Source organism: Eucalyptus grandis, chromosome 10 (genome assembly GCF_016545825.1).
Source record: "Eucalyptus grandis isolate ANBG69807.140 chromosome 10, ASM1654582v1, whole genome shotgun sequence".
NCBI lineage: Eukaryota > Viridiplantae > Streptophyta > Magnoliopsida > Myrtales > Myrtaceae > Eucalyptus > Eucalyptus grandis.
In genome coordinates, this window is record NC_052621.1 from 34,773,063 (window position 1) to 34,793,837 (window position 20,775).

At 39.8% G+C, this 20,775-nt stretch overlaps 1 protein-coding gene across 1 annotated transcript in view; it reads right to left on the reverse strand.

Moving 5' to 3' along the window:
- LOC104423382 (serine carboxypeptidase-like) overlaps positions 1-17,636 on the reverse strand; it is a 33,090-nt gene extending 15,454 nt beyond the window's left edge. The window contains exons 1-4 of the mRNA XM_018864277.2: positions 17,357-17,636; positions 17,125-17,258; positions 16,893-17,030; positions 15,642-15,787 (exon numbers count right to left, since the gene is read on the reverse strand). Of these exons, the coding sequence (XP_018719822.2) occupies positions 15,642-15,787; positions 16,893-17,030; positions 17,125-17,258; positions 17,357-17,636 (698 nt within the window). The remainder of the gene's footprint in view (positions 1-15,641; positions 15,788-16,892; positions 17,031-17,124; positions 17,259-17,356) is intronic.
- Positions 17,637-20,775: the final 3,139 nt, after the last annotated feature.

Below are 20,775 nucleotides of genomic sequence, written 5' to 3' on the forward strand. Positions count from 1 at the left end.
GGAAACACATATCTTCGACAAGAAAAGGTTGATAAGGCTGTGAAGATGAATAAAAGAAGCTTCAAACTTGAAATAAAATGAACTATAGCATCCCTCTGTCTAAACAGGTCCCCCATTAAAACTTCTTGGATCAATCATTAAACACAATACATGGGAATTACTAGCATCATTTAAGTGTGAATCCTCTCGAAGCTACTCCTCCCTGAAGGACAGCAGCACAATAAAACCATCCGAAGACAAAACTAACCAAATAATGTAATGGATCCACCATTAGTACTTCTTGACTAACCATAAAAACACAATATATGAGAATTACTACCATCATTTGATGGGGTATAATATTCTCACTTGAACGGATTGACTCTTCCCAATTGATATTTCAAGCAAGACAGTAAATTTACTAAACGTTGGATGAAAAGAGATTCAGCACTCAGCGTTTTCAAAAATTTTGCTCAATATGACAAATTCAGAAAGGTTCCTCCCACACAGCAAGGAAAGGGTTCCACCACACACTCAAATTTCTTTTTCAAATTCACTAGGCAGAGTGAGTTGCAGATCTAAATTCACCTAAGCTTATAATTACATAACTTAAAAGTCTAGATGCTAGCTGCACATGATAATAACAAATTTACCGAGTACATATCTTAATAACTGAATGTGTATCTCTTGGAACAAAGCTAGAGGTTCAAATGGCCATCGATCCAGAAGTAGATACCAGGATGAGGTAATAGGATGGAGACTTCCAGCAGCAGCAAGTTGATCGGCATGTTCCAATTGTGTCGTGAAAAGACACATCTGTGGGAGAGAGGGAAAAAAACAAAAACAGAAAGATAAAAGTCAAACGAGGGAACATATAATTTTGGTGGATAAACAAATGAAGTAAGGACAACCATTGGATAAACATACCAACGCAAGAAGAATTGATCACGGAAGCCAACATGACTGCTACATACATATGTACATTGCTTGATGCTTTGGAGCATCTCTTTAAAGCCAAAAAAGACGATAATGTTGGGGAAGAAACTGAACTGAAAGATTTAACTGAAACTGGAGAAAACAAAAGTTTAGCACAAATCCTTTTTCCTGGCCAAGAACCGTTTTGGATATCTGTTTGTGATAATCAAAAGATAAGCATCTCCCTAACCATCGAACAACAGTTTATACATGAAATTGGAGAGCTAAAGGGCTAAAAAGGCAGCAATTGAAGGTGAATCGACAAAAAAGATAGTTTAAGTGTGGTTATAGAAAATAGTATGTTTTAGGATTGGATTACTATAATTCTTGATGGTAACTTGATGAGTTAAAATTTATGAATGGGGCACAAGGCCATACAATTATGTACTCAATCATAAGATGTCCTGTCCTTTACTAGAAACCAGACCAGCAGAGGAAAGAAAAACGAGTTTCACCAAAAATACTACAGCTACAGCATCAAATACCTGAGTTAATGGACCCATATTTTGCCTCTTGAATCAAAGCATCTCTTAATTTTCCTGCTGAAATTCCTAAAGTACCACATGTCCATGGTCATCAAAGCAAAATTCCTACAAAGTAACCCCACAACAGAGCACAGAAGGCAACGAACATCTAAAATCACGCTATTCTATAGTTACGAGACTTTCTGCAATTAATAGACGGCCCACAAACACTATAATTTTCTACATCTTTACTAGAAGTAGACAATCTAGTGCTATCAACCCCTTCTCATTTGTTCTACATCGAACACTTCTTTCACATGTTAGGAAAGAAGCCTTAGTCGTTCTATCTCGCATGATTTTGTAAATTACTTTAGTTCAGCGACGGATGCAAGCACGCGCAAAAGGAACAGAATCTCTGGTCAAAATACATAAGCTAAGATAAAGGTGCAATTGAATTCGCCCGCATTTTCAGTCCATCAGCATTAGCAAACTGAAAATTCAGTAGACGAAACAACTTTTGTTCCATTTATTCGCATCGGTCTTCTGTTTTACACGCGAAATGGCGTTTAAGAAAGAAGCGAACAACAAAAACCTACAAAAACCACACAAAAGCAGCCGCGAGCACATAAGCACGTGGATCGGTCACACAAAACCGCAAAAATTCCAAATCGCGTGAGAATCGGGACCAAGGAATCACCTGGATGTGGATCAACGCCACCGTCGCGGCGAGGAGGAGGAACCACCGGAAGTCGCAGAGGAACTTGCTCACCATCATCTCTCCGGAGCCGGCGGGGGAAACCGCCGTAGCAGCTGAAGATCACGCGGCGAAGGCGTCGCGAGCACCGAACATGGCCGAGCTAGCGAGAGGAGCTTGAGGATTTCGAGAAGGCTTTGATGGCGAATCTCGAGCGTCGAAGGTGGGGTGCTTCGTTCTCCTTGAAGCGACGACGGTGACGGCGAGCGACGACGGCGACGACGACTAGGAGCGGCGAGTCAACAAAGCCGAGCCGAGGCGGGAGACCGGCTTCCGAAGCCGGACGATCGGCGCCGCCGACCGAAGCCTGTTTGGAGACGAGGCTCGCGGGAGAAGAGGCGGTGTTCGAAGGGAGCAAGAAATAGAAAAGGAACACGATTTTGTTCTTCTTTTGTTCCTCAAATGTGTTTCAGAAACAAGAAACACAAATTTTGTGTTTCTTGTTTTGTTTCTTTTTGTTTCTAGGAACAAAAGAACAAAAAGGAACAGAAACGCACCCAAACGCATTGTTCCTTTTTTGTTCCCAGGGAACAAAAAAAATAGAAAAAATGTTTAAAAACAAAAAAGAAGTGCAAACAAACAGGCCCTAAGTGACTCGAGTGTGTAATCTTCTTGTATTGCTTGATTTATAATGAAATTCACTGCTACTCTTCCCGTGAACGTAGGTCTTTACGACTGAATTACATAAATCCGATGTTCGATTTATTTTCTTCTTCTATCTATATTATTGTTCGATCGCTCGCCTTTTGCAACAAGTGGTATCAGAGCTAGGTTTGGCTAAGTTGAAGTGAATCGATGGTGACAGAAGAAGTAAAAGTGAGAATCGACAGATTTGATAGAAAGAATTTTAGTTTCTGGAAGATGCAGATTGAAGATTATCTTTACTAGATGAAACTACACTTGCCCTTATCTAGGGAGAAACCAGAGACGATGAAGCAAACTAATTGAGATATGCTGGATAGACGAGCTATGGGTGTTATTCGGCTGACGTTGGCTCGTAACATCGCGTTTAACATCTTGAAGGAGAAGACCACTGCTGATTTGATGCAAGCCCTATCAAATATGTACGAGAAGCCCTCTGCGATCAACAAGGCCTATTTGATGCAACGCATGTTTAATTTGAAGATGAACGAAGGTGCGTCAGTTGCAGATCATATCAATAAATTCAATATGATTATTAGTCAATTGAGTTCAGTTGAGATTGACTTTGAATATGAGGTACATGCTTTGATTCTATTATCATCATTGTCTGATAGTTGGAATATTACTGTAATCGCTGTTAGTAATTCCTCTTGGTCAACAAGTTTGACGTTTGATGGGGTTCGAGATTTAATTCTGAGCGAGGACATTCGTAGAAGAGAATCTGGCGAACATATATCTACTACTTTAGTAGGTGAAAATAGAAGATCTAAAACACATGTGGGTAAGAGTAGTACTAATATGAACAGACGTAGTCAATCTAGAACTGTTGATGTTGTCTGTTGGAGTTGTGGCAAGAGGAGACATCTTAGAAGGAATTGTCTTAAGCTGAAGAATGAAAAGGGAAAGGAAATTGTAGTTGATTCTGCAGATAATGTTACAGTTGTAGCAGATAATACTGATTATGTCTTATCTGTCACTAATGATTCATCGTTTAATGGATGGATTGTGGATTCTGGTTGTCCTTTTCATATCACACCAGATAGAAACCGGTTTATCACTTATCAGTGCACGGGTAGTGGTAAAGTTCAGTTAGAGAACAACGTTGAGTGCGATGTTGTGGGTGTTGGTGATATTAAAATCAGAAATCACGATGGCATTGTGAAGACATTGACTGGAGTAAGACACGTTCTAGAATTGAAAAAGAACTTAATTTCCTTGGGTGTCCTAGATTCAGCTGGTTGCAGGTATTCTTCAGAAGGTGGACTTCTAAAAGTTGTTCGAGGTGTTTGGAATCAAGCATGGAGGCCTGTATAAACTTCAAGGTGAGACAGTGACAAATTTCGCTGCGGAGACGTCGGATGCATCTGTTCGAGAGTCTATTGACTGCTCGAGGAAGACTTGGGTGTTTGTGCCAATGCACAAGTTTGATGCTGGTGTCAGGATCACGCGGTTAAGAGCTTTGATCGAGACGGAGACTGGTAAGTCGATCAAGCATGTGCGGACTGATAATAGCATGGAGTTCTGCTCGGAGCTGGCAAATAAATTTTACATGAAAGAAGACATAGTGAAACACCGCAGTAGTACTAGTAAATCACAATAATTTGCAGAATTGATGAGTAAAACATTACTAGAGACTACGGTGTACTTAGTATTGCTAGGAGAATCCTAGCTGATGTGCTTAGTAAAATAAGTGTCTGGTGAATAAATCACCATCAACTGCTATTGAATGGCGGACTTCTGAAGAAGTGTGGTCAGGTAACGTTGCTGATTATTCTATTTTTATAATGTTTGGTTGCCCATGTTATATTTCGAGTGAGTGATGGTAAGCTCGATTGAAGGGCAAGGTGCATTCCATAACTATGCACAAGGTGAGCGGGGCGATCGGTTGTGGTGCCTAGATATAAATTCACCTGTTGACAGCAGAGAAATTACCTTGATGAGTCTCCGATACTTCTGGTAAAGAGTGTTTGTGGCAGTGTTAATACGGATCTGGTTGCCGTAACTACTAAAATTAATGAGGTACGTATTCGATCTCCTAATAGATATGGATGCAACAATGGTTTTGTTTTATGTGCGGTTAAGGAGATTGCATCGGAAAATGCTTGCGGAGCAGTTAAAAGTGCATGTGGAGTTGGTATTCTGATGAGGTCCTCGGTTATGGTGAAGTTCAAGCGAGGTTTGGACTTGGATAATATCTGTGGCGGTTGAGCCCATCGGGGGCTATGGAAAAGTAGTAGCAGAGTTTGAATTTTTGCGAAGCGATTACGACTTGGCTCAAACGTACATATTTGATCTCCTGATAGATATGGATACAACAATGGTTTTGCTTTATCTGCGGTTAAAGAGGTTGTGTCAAAAAATACTTGTAGAGCAGTTAAAAATGCATGTGGAGTTGGTATTCTAATGAGGTCATCGGTTATGGAAAAGTTCAAGCGAGGCTTGGACTTGGATAATATCTGTGGCGGTTGAATCCATCAAGGGCTATGGAAGAGTAGCAACAAAGTTTGAATTTTTGCAAAGCGATTGCGACTTGGCTCAAACGTCAAGCCAATGTGAAAATTGTTAAAATATGTTTCGAGTTTGAGTCCAATGTGAAATTCCGAATATTCCTAATTTGATATGTTGCGAACGTTCGAAATTGAGCAAAGAAGATCAGTATATCAATTTCCCAAAATTCAAATCTGCATTGGAGAATTTGGCCGCTGAAATAGGAAAGTTCAACTTTGACTTGAACTTGGATTTTGTTTAAAATATACAGAGATATGTTTTGGATAAAATCGGGCAAGATAGGAAACAAAATCATATGAGAAGTTGGCAAAAGAATAAGAGTCTCACTTATATATATATAGACTTGTGGTTGTGGGTGGTAGAAGGTTGATCATAAAGAAGTGTTCTTGAAGCGCCGTCTAGTTGTCGAGTGCTTAAGAGAGATTTTCTTTGTCGTTCTTTTCTGTGAATTACATCCAAGAAGATTTAGTGTTCAAGCCAATTAAATCTTGTGGTAAGATTTGCGTGTAATTCCTTCTTGAGATTGAGATATTACTTCTTGAGGAATTCCGGGGCTAAACACTGCATGCGTTATTGGGTGTAATTGGGGCTTGGGAAACACCGAGAGAGTGTTTGAGTGACTCGAGTATGTAATCTTCTTATATTGCTTGATCTATAGTGAAATTAAATGCTACTCTCCTCGTGGACATAGGTCTTTATGACTGAACCACGTAAATTCGGTATATAATTTATTTTCTTCTTATGTCTATATTATTGTTCGATCGCTCACCTTTCGCAACAATTATGGTATTTACAAAAGATCTGTGCATCAATATGCAAAGGATATTTTAAGGCTCGTGGCCACATGTGCATGCATTCTCGCTTAAATCTTTTAACTTTGACATGTTGCTTTATTTTAACAATTTCGACTTTTGCTCAATTGCAAGTATCCAACGGTCCATGTGATTCATATCGATGAGGTCAAAGAACCTAACTTGGATAGGACTAAATTGATCATCCGAAAGGCTTAATATTCAACTCTAGTAAAGGCTGCTTTGCCGAGTTCCATTAATTATACAAAACCAATTCCAGGTGAAACTTGCTCTTGATTTAAGCGAGAAGAAGACAAACTGCAAGTACAGTCTTGAGATTACTTTGGCTTCCATTTAGTTTCATGCTATTTTTAGAAACTAAAGCTGCGTTTGGTAATGTTTCTATTCAAAAATTGTTCCCGGAAATAGAAATAGAAAAAACTATTTCTGTTCCGGGGAATAATTTTTTAACAGAATAACACATTTGATAACCGCACAAAGTTTCTTTTTACGTAATAGAAAAAAAAAACAAATACGGTAAACTTGTATAATTTTTTGGTTTCTTTTAATTTTTAATTTTTTTTTCTTTCTTCCTTTTGGCTGATCATTGGCCATGGCCGAGGCTAGCGATCAGCCAAAAGGAAGAAAAAAAAAAAGATAAAATAAAAATATTAAAAAATTAAAAGAAACAAAAAAATTATACAAGTTTACTAAATGTGTTTTGTTCTTTTTTTATTTCAAAAATAGATATTTTGTGCAATTACCAAACGTATTCTTATGTTCAAAAATTGTTTTCGGAACAGAAATAGTAAAAACTATTTTCGGAGACTTTTTGAATTTTTAATTTTTTTTTTTATTTTATTTTATTTTTTTGAATTTTTAATGTATTTTTAATATTTAACATTATTACATTTCAAGAAAAGGGTTCGGACCGGATACACCCAATCCGGCCCATGGACCCGACCCAAACCCGGATCCAATTTGGATTTTTTTATCGTTTTCATTTTTTAAAAATTTTTTTATTAATTTTTTTTCTTTTGTCTCTTCTCACTGCGCCCTTTCCCTCCAGGCTCCACCGTCTGCTCAATGGTCATTCCCGAAGCCAACTCCTATTTTCTTTTTCTGTATTTTTGTTTACTTTCCTTTTTTCCTTTTCTTTTTATTATTCTTCTCTGTGCTCATCTTCTACCCGACGCCTCCTTGCACAGCCGGAGCTCCCTCTGCCACTTCATAGTTTTGTTTTATTACGTTTGCTTTTTTTTTCTTTTTTATTCTTTATCTTTTTTTTTTTTTTATCCTTTTTGCTTCATCCCTTCCCTGCACTTTCCCTTCTGCGACTCCTCCTTCCGAAGCCCCTTTTATCTTTGCTTTCTGCATTTGTTCTTTCATCATTTTTTTTAAAACAAAACTACTTTCACTCTCACGCCCCACTCTTCACCGAAGCCATACTTCAACCCAGACCTCGCCCAAACGATAACACCAATTGGTGTTGACACCTAAAGTTTGGTAATCCAATCATTGATTTTTTTATAAAAATTAGGGATTAATTTTAACCCCTAAAAAAATTACATTAGAACAAATAAAATGAAAAAAAAGGAAAATTTGATTTGATTGATTATGCATAAAAATTTGAAATTCTGATGAATATTTAGATTTTGTTAAATGCAAAAATAATTTTAAAAATCAAGTGAATAAAGGGTAAGGATTTTGATAAAATTTAAGGAATCGATGCAAGATCGAGCTGATTGCGAAATCATGCTCCGATTTGTAGCCATAATTTAATGCAATAGAGGATGGAAGTTTGAAATTTACCATAGAAAGCGGCGTTTAGAATCACTATAAAGGGAGTTGACCTGCATAGGTTAAAAGAGACTTTAGAAAAAAATTGAGAGCAAATTCGAAGAGCAAAAAAATTCGTGCATGAGAGAGATCTGAAAAAAAAATACAAAAGAAAAAGAAGGGAAAATCGGGTTAAAAGCTACGTCTGCGAGAAAGGGGATAGCAGTAGAGAGAGCTCATGTGAAGGGACGTGCTGTAGCAGGAAAAAAAAAAAAAAACATTGTTCATCGGGAAAATATGGATCCTACCGGTGATGCTCGCCGCCGACCGCGCCCGCACCGTCTCTCGCCGACGCCCACCTCTTCGCCTGGTGCCTGACACCGCCTGCTGCATCACCGCTGCTCGACCTCCTTTGCGACGCTAGCAGCCGCCAGCCCCGCAACGCCTGCAACCCGCGCCTCCCTGCCGACGCGACCCTTGACGCCGCCTCCGCCGTCGATATTGCAGCTCGCGAAGCCCCTCACCGCCCGACTCGCTGTCCTAATCTCACCGCTCGAGTGCCCCGACACCTATAGATCTCCTGCTCGCCTGTCACCACGCCGAGGTGCCGCTCGATTCGTCGTACCCCTGCGCCGGAAGCTCGACGTCGTCGCCGCCCAACAGTCCGCGACGCCCCGACGCCCCCTGGGTCGCTGCGCCGAACCTCGCGACGCCGTCACCGCCCCGCCCTCGGCGCCGCCGGCCCCCGTCGCCGCCCGGCCGCTGGAGCTCCGACCGCGAGCCCCTACCGGACCGCCGATTAGCCACTTCTGGCCGGGCCCCACAGCTACCACCCCAATTTTGAAAAAAAAAAAAAAAAAAAAAACACATTAGGTAGTTTTTTTATTTATTTTACTTTATCTTGTTTTTTTTAGTATAATTAGTCCTTAGTATATGATTGGAAATTTCAACATATTACCCGATTCCCAACCACACATGAATTTTTTATTTTGCTTTAGATGAAATAATTAATCAAGCGAGAATAAAATTGATATTTTGATCTTTAAGACTTAAGATCAATTTATCGATTTTATTAGTGAAATATTACCCTTTGATTTGAGCGATATATGATATTTTTAATAATTGTGAATGGTCTGTCTTGTCTTGATTACTTTATTTATCTTGAAATATATTTAAGTTAGAATATTGCATGTTTTAAGGTTATTTGCATATTTAGACTAAACATTTTATTTATCATGAATTTTTGAAATAAAAAATAAAATCAAAAATCAAAAAAATCAAAAAATAAATAAATTTAGGATGTTAGATTTTTGTTTCATTAGCTTAAATTCCATGTCTAATTATTTGACATTTCTTAATTTTGAAATTAATTAAAAAAATAAAAATCATCATGTATATGTCATGTAGAATTAAGGCATCCTTTTGTACGTCATTGCACAATAGGATAAATTGCATACTTCATTTTAAATTTAGATTGATTTAGATAGACTGCATCTTAGGTTAGAGATTGCTAAGTTAAGATAATACCTTGGTTTAAATTAGGGTTTAGCCTGACCTAATCCTTAAGTTGGTTAGGATTTTAATTTAGCTAGATAATTTTCACATTTTTCTAATTTCAAATTTCATAAAAAATACAAAAAATGTCTTATGATAAACTAATTCCATTTAGAATTAGATTCATGAAATGCATGTTATTTAGTGATTGTTGCTAAGTCCATTTAACTAGAAATTGCATGTCATTAGAATTAGGTCATATTGCATTGCCTAAAGCATGATTTTCATTGAATAAGTTAAAACAAAAAAAAAAAACAGAAATTGCGTGTTAATTAGAAATCATATATAGGGTTGTTGATGTAGGATTCTAATTTAACATTGCAGATGCTTTGGTTGCTTTAAGGTAAGTTTTTGCAATTTATTCATTGTTTATCTGGGTGTTAAATTGGTGGTTTGCGCACCCATATGATCACCACATATTAAGGAAATAGATTTAAAATCAATTTAAGCTGCTTGCAAAACATTTTTGAAAATAAAAGAATGGTACCGAAATAGCATTAGAGAAATCTAGTGTAACCAAGTCCCATACCTATAGTCTCTGGTTCGTAGGAGTAAAGTAAAACTCCTGTTACTTTACTTAGATTTTTAATCGACCAACCAAAAATAAATTAGTGGCGACTCCTAGATAAAATCTATCTGCATGTTAAGAATTTGAACATAAGTCGCGAATTGGTATGGGCTTAGAAGAGCTCAAGTTAAGTCTAAACTTAATAATCCATTAGCCAAACCCTAGGTGATGCACCTGAAAATTTGGCCACGACAATTGGTGTAACCATCGTCCCTTCCATTACCGAACCAACACCGTCCACCAGACGTCCATCACCATGGTGCCGACCACCTACTCTAGCCATCATCTCCGATGTCCAAAATAACTTCGTTGATTCGAAACACACGAATATTTCACGCAAACTATATAGAAACGCAGCATAAACAATGAAAGCTAAGCTAACATGATTTAAGAGAGATAGCAACAGTCACTAGTCGATTCCGAATTAAAAAAAAAACACAAACTATATTTCGGCTCTCTTTGAAGCATTTTGTCAAACATTAGGTGTTGAGCAGGCCATACGGGCTCACTCGAGGCTCGGATTCGGGAAAGATCAACACAAAATGCACAAGCAACACTCAAGATCCGCTCATGGACAAGTTAATGATAGTCGGAACAGATATGAACAAAGAACAACTATCTCCAAGCTTCAACAAACTTGCAAAACTTAGATATCGTTTAGGCATTTCCACAAGCATTTGGTATGACACGGTGAATTTTCCACTTGATAGAGACGTGAGACAAATCTAAACCCCTACGACGCATACTAGAATAGCTAGGGAGGACCAGCTCGGACCAAAACTTGCGCGAATTAGTCGGCACGAGCTCCAGCCCGACGCCTCCCGAGAAACAAGGGACACACGATCGAAACAAAGCCTACTTGGTTCGAGAGGAGGATTGCGGCGAATGGCGACTGATGAACGGACCTCCGGCGACAACCAACCACTCCCTTGAGCTTGCGCTCTCTCTCTAGGTCGCTCTCTTGCCCACCCTCCTTCTCAGTCTCTCTCTCCTAATCGAAGACCTCTCCCTCTGGCTCGACCTCCATTCTCCAAGCTCTCTGGTCTCGCTCTATGTTTTTCCCTTGAACCCACAGAACCCGTCCAAAACCCCCCACTCCTTCTCTTTGCTCTCTTCCTTTTAAGCTCGACCAACAACAGGTGCGCATGGCTTCTGCCACCGCCAGCCTGTCGCAGCCGCTTGATCTCCGACCCTGGGATCACGCCATCCTTTGCCCTCGCGATCCTCTGCCATCGCGATCCTCTGCTCCTCTATTTGTACTCTCCTCTTTTCTCATTTTTTTTTGCAGAAGCATGGATGGTGTGAGGGGAGGAAGATGATCTGCACACTAGTTAGGTTGAAATAAAAGGAGATGGGCCAGCCCAAGTGCGAAAAAAGAAAAGGAAAAGAGATAGGTGGGCAAGTCCACACACGAAGAAAGACCCTATACTCGGCCTCATTCGATTTTTATACCTTTTAATGAATCTTTTTTTAACCTTTTTTTATGACAATTTTGGAAAAACAAAGACCATTCAATACGCTGTGCAAACACGATACTTTTTAATGATTTTTTTACTCTTCTTTCTTCTTCTTTTTTCTTTTTTTTTAATAATTTTTTTTAATTTCGAAATTTTTTTATTTAATTTTTTTTGTAATTTTTTTTTTTGATAAATTTTAAAACTAGTGACGCAAATGCTCATAATGTCTATATGTGATGCAATTTTAATGAAAACTTTTATTAAGGAGTTAAAATTTAATCCATAATTTTTCAATGCAATTAATAAACACTTAAACAAATCGCCAAAATATAGGTGTCAACATCAAAGTCTACATTATCCCTGAGAACAAAGAAACAAAGTAAGAACAGAAAAAAGTCAACAAGCAAGTGAAAAAGGTTGACTTGAGTCAGCAAGGTAAAAAGTTCAAGGAAAGAAACTCGGTTTGCTTGGTGCCTTGCTACATTTTTTTGTCTTTACCATTTATTCTTTTATCGTCGCAATTATGTATGTGCGGTCAAACACCATTCATCCAAATAACACAGCATGGATGCAGGTAAGAGCGTACAATTTGGTTGCACTGTTATTGCAAGAAATTAGTCGAGCCGTTGATACCGAGAGCAGCCGAAGGATTGTTGACGTGATTCATAAAGTGAAAGCCAGGTCAAAGGTTTGACCGGATTGCAGATGAAAGTATACTACGAGGAATGACCATTCATGCATGACTTGGTGGACATGGGAAATTCATGTTTGTTTGACTGGATCCTTAATATTTCAGATTTTGGCCTTTTAATTCCCGAAACATTACGAGAAGTGTTTAATCAAGGCTTAAGCTGGTTGCGGGGGGGCAATTTGTTTTGGTCTAATCAATTTTCAAGAAATTAAGCATAATTTTGACGATGATAAAGTAGGATTGTTTAAACACGTTAGTCCCTCTTAAATGACATTGATTGAGGACTTTGATTCTCAGACTCAATCTTGATGATATAGGTAGTCCTATGTCTATGCGAGGACGTGGGAAAAGGGTTGGTGTGTCCTCTCTCTCCCCCTCTCTTCTCACACACACACACATATATAACAAAATAGAAAGTTTTGTAAAAGAAGCAATCGATTCTAACAAATAGATTAGCTATTTTAATCTAAGACGACTGGTTATATTAGAAAATAACGAAATATCAAGTAACATCCTTAATATCTAGGAATATCTTTGACAATATTCTCTCATGGGAAATTTTATTATATAAGAATAAAATATATATATATATATATGACAATATCAAATAAATATGCTTCAAAAATAGGCCCAAGCGGTGCTAATTAGTCTGCATCTTGGGGTGATCACATTAACCGTCTATCCCATTGTCAAAAACATACTCTGACGTATTTAAATTGGAAGTAATTTGAAATTACTAGGGTGTCATCGTGATTGTCAAAAACCTGAAGGGTATCATAAGAATTAAATTATTCTTGCCAAATTGAAGTTTTGACATGGCACAAACTCAGGACTCGTTAGCAACGACTAGGACCAACATAGATACCTCCCTTGAGCGGGAACTCCATTCACACACATCCGACCCCAGAATGTTTGATTTGTGCATCAGCCGCCTCCAAAATCGCATCGTTCCCACCGGATCATTGTGCATTAGAACTGTATATTCATCTTTGAAAGGATCTTCCTAGAAGGGATAAGCCTGTCACCATGACTCAACAAAAGGTAGGAACTGAGTATGAGCCTCTTTTAATGTGGATTGGCTTGCAGTTAAATTCGGAACTCGATAGGATTCCTAATTTCTAGCCACCTAGAGCATAAACCCCTCGATAATAAGCCATTATACGAGCTACCACCTTAGAGGTCCTTGTTAGCAATGACTCTATGGTCTAACAAAAAATGCATCAATCGATCACTACATAGCAATCGCAAAGAAAGATGTATCCTCCCCATTTAAACATCGTCTAATTGCCCTAACATCGAGTGCAGTAATCTAATGATGAATACGACACTTGCTTTTTATGCAGTAACAAATTTGCGTTGGTTATTAGGGCCCATTTGGTTCGGCTTTGGGGAAATGCCCTTGGGAAAATGCAAATACCTTTGAGATAAAGGGGTTTTCTAAAATGCTAGACTATTTGGTAAACTATAACTGAAAATTGCTTTAGGGAAATGCAAAACTGTTTGGTAAACATATATTTGAAAAGCTCTTTAGTGTAACCAAATTAAGTTTCTTAGTTTTAGTATTTTTAAAATTGCAAAAAAGAAACAATGACTATATAACATTTTATATTTTCATGTTGAGAGTAATGTAAAAGATATATATTAGTAAATTTATTTAAAAATTATATTAAAAGAATTTGATTATAGAGTAGATGCAAAGCTCAACTTTTGACCTAGGGTTCTTTTAGGTTTGTTTTCAACTTTGAATAATTTTTTTAATTATTGTAGTATTAATCATCTTCGTTAATTAATGATTATTCTAGTGTATTGATAAAAAGTTGGGCTATTGATTGTCAAAAGATAAAAATGACAAAAAAAAAAAAAGGCGAACCCAACATTTGCGAGAGAGTTTTTATTATTTTTTAAAATATAAAAATAAAATCCGATGAAACTCCGTCGCCGATCAACGGCGGTTGGGGTGTAGGGAAGATAATCGGTTTAAAAAAGAAAAAGAAAAAGAAGTCAACGGATGAATAGTAGAGGTAGACTTGCATCTTCGAAATGCTGAAAGCCCAAAGCAGGTCCCCACTTGCTTTGAGCTTTCAGCATTTCAAATGCTAGTATTTGGACAAAGATACCTCCAAATGTCAAACCAAACACCTAAATTTTTTTCCAATGGGTTTTCGGGGCTGAAAGCCCCTTGGGAATGCTAAACTAAACAGGGCCTGAATCTCTGGCTTATCCTTGCCTTAGACATTTTATGGCAAGATGTGGAGAGACTTCTAATTTCGAGAATGTCAGCGAGGCTACATTAAAGACGTCGTCAATCACGGTCCTTTAATTACTAAATAAATATAAACAATTATGACTCAGGCTAAACACTTCATAATGTGTGTGAGAACGTGGAAAGTAAGTTATATTGATAGCCTTTTTTTTATAGTTTTACTTTGAAAAAAGAAGAAGAGAAAGACAGATAAATGATCTTGGATATTTGAGATGGTATGGATCGCATCAATGTTAATATGCACTCACAAAGTGCGAACAGATGAAATCAAGTCAACGACAAATTAAGGGGAAAAAAAAAAGAAAAAGGCGATGAAAATTCCATTAGCCTAAAAACTCGGAATGGTAGGTCCACGGATTTTGAACTTTTCTTGTCCGTACAGCTTTAAGCTCCAACGGCTGTTTCTTACATGCCACCGGACTACCGAGACTGATCGCATGATGTCATGTGGACTTTTTCACGAAGCATTTGACTTCTCTCACTTTGCTCCTTCTCAGCAAGAATTAAAGTCTCATGCTCCATTCTGGCTTCAAAATGATTCCTTTAGCCAGTTTTAAGATGCTCCAGCGCCCTTTTTATGTAATCATCCGTCTCCATCCTGACCCTCTGTAATTTTTCCTCCCCGCTATGTTTGAGCTTTTCAAATTCTTCTTTTTGTCGCTCTGCATCCATCCTTTCTTTCTCAATCTGGGTCCTTTTCTCATCAAGCTCATCCTACTCCTTCTCAAAGCTTCCTTTAGCTGCTTCAAGTCCTCAGCTTCCTTCAAAAGAAGCTCCTTTTGAAGCCTGCACTGGTTGTTCTCCTTTCACAAGTTTATCCTCTTTGTGCTTAATTTCAGCTTCTTTCTTCCGCTCATATCTTTCTCTTATTAAGTACTCGTCAAATTTTTTCCATGATTTAATTAAGTAGTAAAACATCCTTGAAAATCGGACAAAAAACAGGACAGAGTCATGACCAGAACTTGGTTAACTAGAATGTGCCGAATCTTGTTTGGCTTGCTCAGATCGAAGAAACGACTTCAAGAAAGAAAATTTCTTGGCGGGTTCTACTGAACGATTTCTGTTAACTTCTCATTTTATCGTGTTTCATTAACAACCCCGTTAATTTTCCTATCATCTAGGCCTAGCATATTAATTAAGGACTAGATATATGAAAATCGTATTGTACATCAAGAACATCAATATCTAGCTACCAAAGTTTATTCCAAGGCCTCACCTTGCGGCATGGGAGTGTGGAAGCGGGTAACACCCGGCATAACGACTGAGGTCCTGAATGGAAGCCCTGGAATTGTCAGGAAGTGGGAGCTCAAAGCGCCTCTCGACGATCGTCCCAACAGAAGCCAAAGAAGAAGAATCGTATCGTTATCTCCAGTTTTAATATTGACGGCTTGTGTCTTTGGTGATAAGTTGGCGGTTAAAGATGATGTCCTCCATGGCTCGCTTGCCATCCGCTGCCTAGTGCCTGCCTGCCCACCACTCGCCATCCGCCCACCGCCCGCCCGCCATCCGCCCGCCCACCACTCGCCATCCGCCCACCGCCCGCCCACCATCCACCCGCCCACCACTCGCCATCCACCCACCGCCCGTCCACCGTCCGCCGGCACCCAAGGAGAGAAATTTTATGTTGTTATTAAACTCGTATTTTTATTTAGAAACTCATCTAGAAATAGAAATTTAAAAAAAAAAAATTCTATTTCTGTTCCGAAAATCAATTTCTTTCCAAAATAGTTATCATTTATGTACATGTGTCCATTTCGATGCCTTTCCTATATCTTCTTCATAAAGATAATAAAGATTCACACCAAAGTTCCAGTTCGATTTTCAACCTTTTCTAGTTCGATTTTCAACCTTTTCTTGCTCCATTAAGATAGACATGATGAGGCAGCCTTCATGTACTTCATGTACTTATACAAGCCTATTTTCCATGCCATCATGTTTCGTCCACATGTTGTCAAGAATCGCTCTGATACCAAATGTATTTTTCCGAATCAGCCACTATACATATATTGTCCACTTTGAGCCCTATTGGGCCCTCACTAAGCGATGTGGGACAAGAGACGTGTCCCCTCCTTATGAATGTCCGAGGACCAAGGTGCAAATGCACCACCATCCCTTCCCAGCGCAATGCCTCCTGGGCTGTCACAGAGAAATCAACTTGAACACGCATTCGAGTTATGCACCAGACTAAGGAATCATGCTTCCAAGTTATGCAGGAATTTCGACCCAAAGAAAAAAAAAAAAAAAAAAAAAGTTATGCAAGGCAAACTGGTAAGTTACACTTTAAGAGAAGTTTGTATCGATATAACGAACATTGAAATGTAATACACACATTTATAATTTATAAATCTATAGCGGCGGATGAACTTAAACTAATGACTCTTTCATTCTTCGCCTTTCGTTTCCATTTTCCTCCCACTCATATTGTATCTTGTATTTCTGGATATGAACAGCTTCGAATGTCGGGTACTGTTGGCACCCTCTTTTCAATAAGTAGCACGCCCATCATCTGCACCAGCCATGGGACATCGGCTGCCATCCAGCTCTGTATCATTTGTAGAGCAACTTTCGGCTGATCCATCGGAACAGAGTGCCCAGCCTCATTAACCTGCAATTCATCATACGGGCCAGAATTGAACTTATAATTCGCCTCTCTCATCTTTAAAGTATGTTGTGCTTCTGTTAGAGAGAGAGAGAGAGACCGTCAAGAAAGTAAGTCTTCCATGTCTTTTTCCCCATCCTGCCACGGAACCATCAACGCCAAATGGAGCAATTCCAGATTTTTTAAAGTCGGCTCGACCGTACCACTCCATGTCTTCAACCCACTCGAAGATTCCTGCTTAAATAAACATCAGGAAAGACATATGTCATTCGCCAGGTAATGTTCCGTTTAATTCTGTATAGTGTCTGCCAACTTGTAAGATCGGGGTATACCAATATAATTACAGCGGAGATCCTCCGCACCGGCATAAATGAGCACCTTCAGCCCGTCCGCAAGAAGCACGGGGATACCCACTGCGAGATTCCTCATTATTTCCCCATGCATCGCATTATACACTCCTTCTCTAAACATCTTAAACTCTATATCCCCGACCCCTAAAGCATATTTCACTTCCTTTTTGTTCAGGAAGGTCTCCACTCTTGAGAACCCGTCTCTGCAATTGCTTCCACATTCCTTTCGTATATCAAATTCCTGCGGGCCAATCGTCAACATGTCAATTCACGGTAATCAGACGTTAATTTGGGAAAGCTTATTTCAAGGGAAAAGTAGACTATTACTATCGTACATATCTGTTCCCCATAATTTTCTTGAGCTCTTTGTAAATTCTTTCGCACTCGTGATATGCAAGCACACAAGACCAGTCGCCCCCGCTCTCTGCAAAGATTAATATTAAAGTCTCTGCTTTCAGAGAAAGAAAAGAGAGAGCTTCTCGAATGTTTTTATGAAGCATGAACAGAGATTTAGGCCTAAAAAGATACCACACTGTATGATTCTCTCGTGCTAAAAATGCTACTTCCAGAGGAGAGGTTTCTCCACACAAGTGCAAACCGAACTCTTGAGAGTTTATGCCAAATAGGGATGGAATTATTTTCACATTGCAATTAACTTTTTTGCCATGTCAGCTGGCACGTAACACGCTCATGCGGGGATGACGTCACGATGCCACACGGGTGTGTGGCTGACGTCACGATGACGTTAGCTGGCGCGTGCAACCGCGCACGTGCACTGCACGTGCCATCGACCATGCGCGTGCATCGTACGCGCTTGGGACCGAAACAGCGCATGCATCGCGCGCGCCCGATGGGGACCGTATCGGCACGTGCGTTGTACACGCCGACGACCCCAATCCATTCCGACCGCACGCGGCAGCATGTCTGGCCCCCGGCGACGATCCGCTACTCTTTTTCTCGTATCGACGAGAGCTTCGACCATACGCTATCAGAAACAAACTTCAATTTACAGGGAAAAAAAAAAGAGGGGGAACGGTACGGTGTCGGGATTTTTCGGTCCCCAATCGGCCGACGGCAGTGTTTCATGAAAATTCAATCATAAACAAATCATAAACATGAAAAGGGATCGGGAAACATGAACAATGGCTCTGATACCAATGTTGGGAATAACAGATTCCCTAAAACCGGTTCAGATATTTAATCGAACCCCTAAAACGAATACGGAAGACAAGCCCAGAAAACACATGTATCACCGATCAAAGATACACTACGGAATCGAGCGTACCTTATTTGTCACAGATTACGCGGATGACGTTAGCTAGCACGTGCCACGCGCGTGCGGGGATGATGTCACGATGCCACACACGTGTGCGGCTGATGTCACGATGACGTCAACTGGCGCATGCGACCATGCACATGCGCTGCACGTGCCAGCGACCGTGCGCGTGCGTCGCACGCGCTTAGGACCGAAATAGCGCCTGCATCGCACGCGCCCGATGAGGACCGTATCGGCACGTGCATTGCACACGCCAACGACCCCCAATCCATTCCAGCCGCGCGTGGCGGCACGGGTGGCCCCCAGCGACGATCCACTACTCTTTTTCTTGTATCGACGAGAGCTTCGACCATACGCTATCAAAAACAAACTTTGATTTACGAAAAAAAAAATAATAAAAAGAAAAAAAAAAAAAGAGGGGAACAGTACGAGTGTCAGGATTTTTCCATCCCCGATCGGCCGACGGCGGTGTTTCATGAAAATTCAATCATAAACAAATCATAAATATGAAAAGGGATCGTGAAACATGAACAATGGCTCTGATACCAATGTTGGGAATAACGGATTCCCTAAAACCGATTCCGATACTTAATCGAACCCCTAAAACGAATGCGGAAGACGAGCCCAGAAAACACATGTATCACCGATCAAAGATACACTACGGAATCGAGCGTACCTTATTTGTTACAAATTAAACACCAATGTTGAAGTTCGAGGAAGAATCCTGATCTCGTTCTATCGAGAAGCGTATTGTTTGTTGCTTTGAGGGGAAGAAAATTCTAATATTTGGAAGCATGTTGTTTTGGAGGAGGAGAAAGCGACTATTAGGAAAAACGTACGTTCACTCAAAAGGTACGTCCCTTTTCTTTCTTTCCCTTAAAGCGTCTCCTCTAAATGACGCAATCCCTTAACGTAACACCCCTTCCAAAAGACAACCCCTCAACGCACCCTTTCATATCTCAACCCTTCATTCATGGGCCATTAACTTGCGGGCCGAGTTCTTAGGCCCATCATGGGCAGACGGGCCTACTTAGGCCCATCTACACATAGAAAAACCCATCACCAGACATAAGTTTTAATAAACATAATGTGTATGATTTTCTCGTGCTAAAAATGGTACTTCCAGAGGAGAGGTTTGAGACTCGAGAGGTCTCTCCACAAAAGTACAAACCGAACTCTCGAGACTTTGCGAAAAATAGGGATGGAATTATTTTCAGACTGCAATTAAATTTTTTGCCGTATCATTTTACGTAAGCCGCGTGATAAACATTTATATATACCCAGGCATAAGTTTTTATAAACATTTACTTCCGTGAGGGACTTTTGCACAGCGTTTTCTCACGAAAAAATCTGAGTTTTCCTTATAATCGGGAGAGCGCGCTAAACACGAAGTTAATCGAAAGTCAGGGCTTACCCACGCAAACCCGCTCGCGTTCTAGAGAGCGCGTCAATGTGGACTTCTAGTAGGCATTACATAGTTGAAGGTGTTTTTGTCTCTGCATTTAGTTGCGGTCTGGACAGACTACGCGCCTGCAAAGTCTGATTCATTTTTACCAATTTAGTATACATTAGATGCTTCTTCCCTTGACTTGTTTGCATAGGACATATAGGTTGGGAAAAGTGTTAAAAAAAAATTTAACCTTTTATATTTATACCAATTTAACTCTAAATCTTTTTTTGGTGCTAATTTATTCATAAACTTTTTCTCTTGATGCTAATTTAGTCATTTCTAGATAATTTTGGTCAGATTTTGCTGACAAGGCGTCGGCTAGCTGACGTGGCATGATTAGTGCTGACATGTGTAACTTTTTAATAATATTTTAATATTTTTGAATTATTTTATTTTATTTTATTCCTTTTTTTATTTTTTTCTTTTTTACTTCTCCTCCTTCCTCTAGCCGATGACTGGCCCAAGGCGACGACTAGTGAGGTCAACCTCAATCTCGCTAGTGGCCACGAGGGCGGCCTCACACGGGGTGGCGAGGATCGAGCCTCGCCCAACCTTTGGCGAGGCCTTGGCAGCGAGGGCGGCCTTGCGCCAAGATGGTCGGCGAGGCTTGCCCTCACCAAATCTAGTGAGGGTCAAGCCTCGTCGGTGCCCAGCCTCTAGCGACGCCTTGGTCGC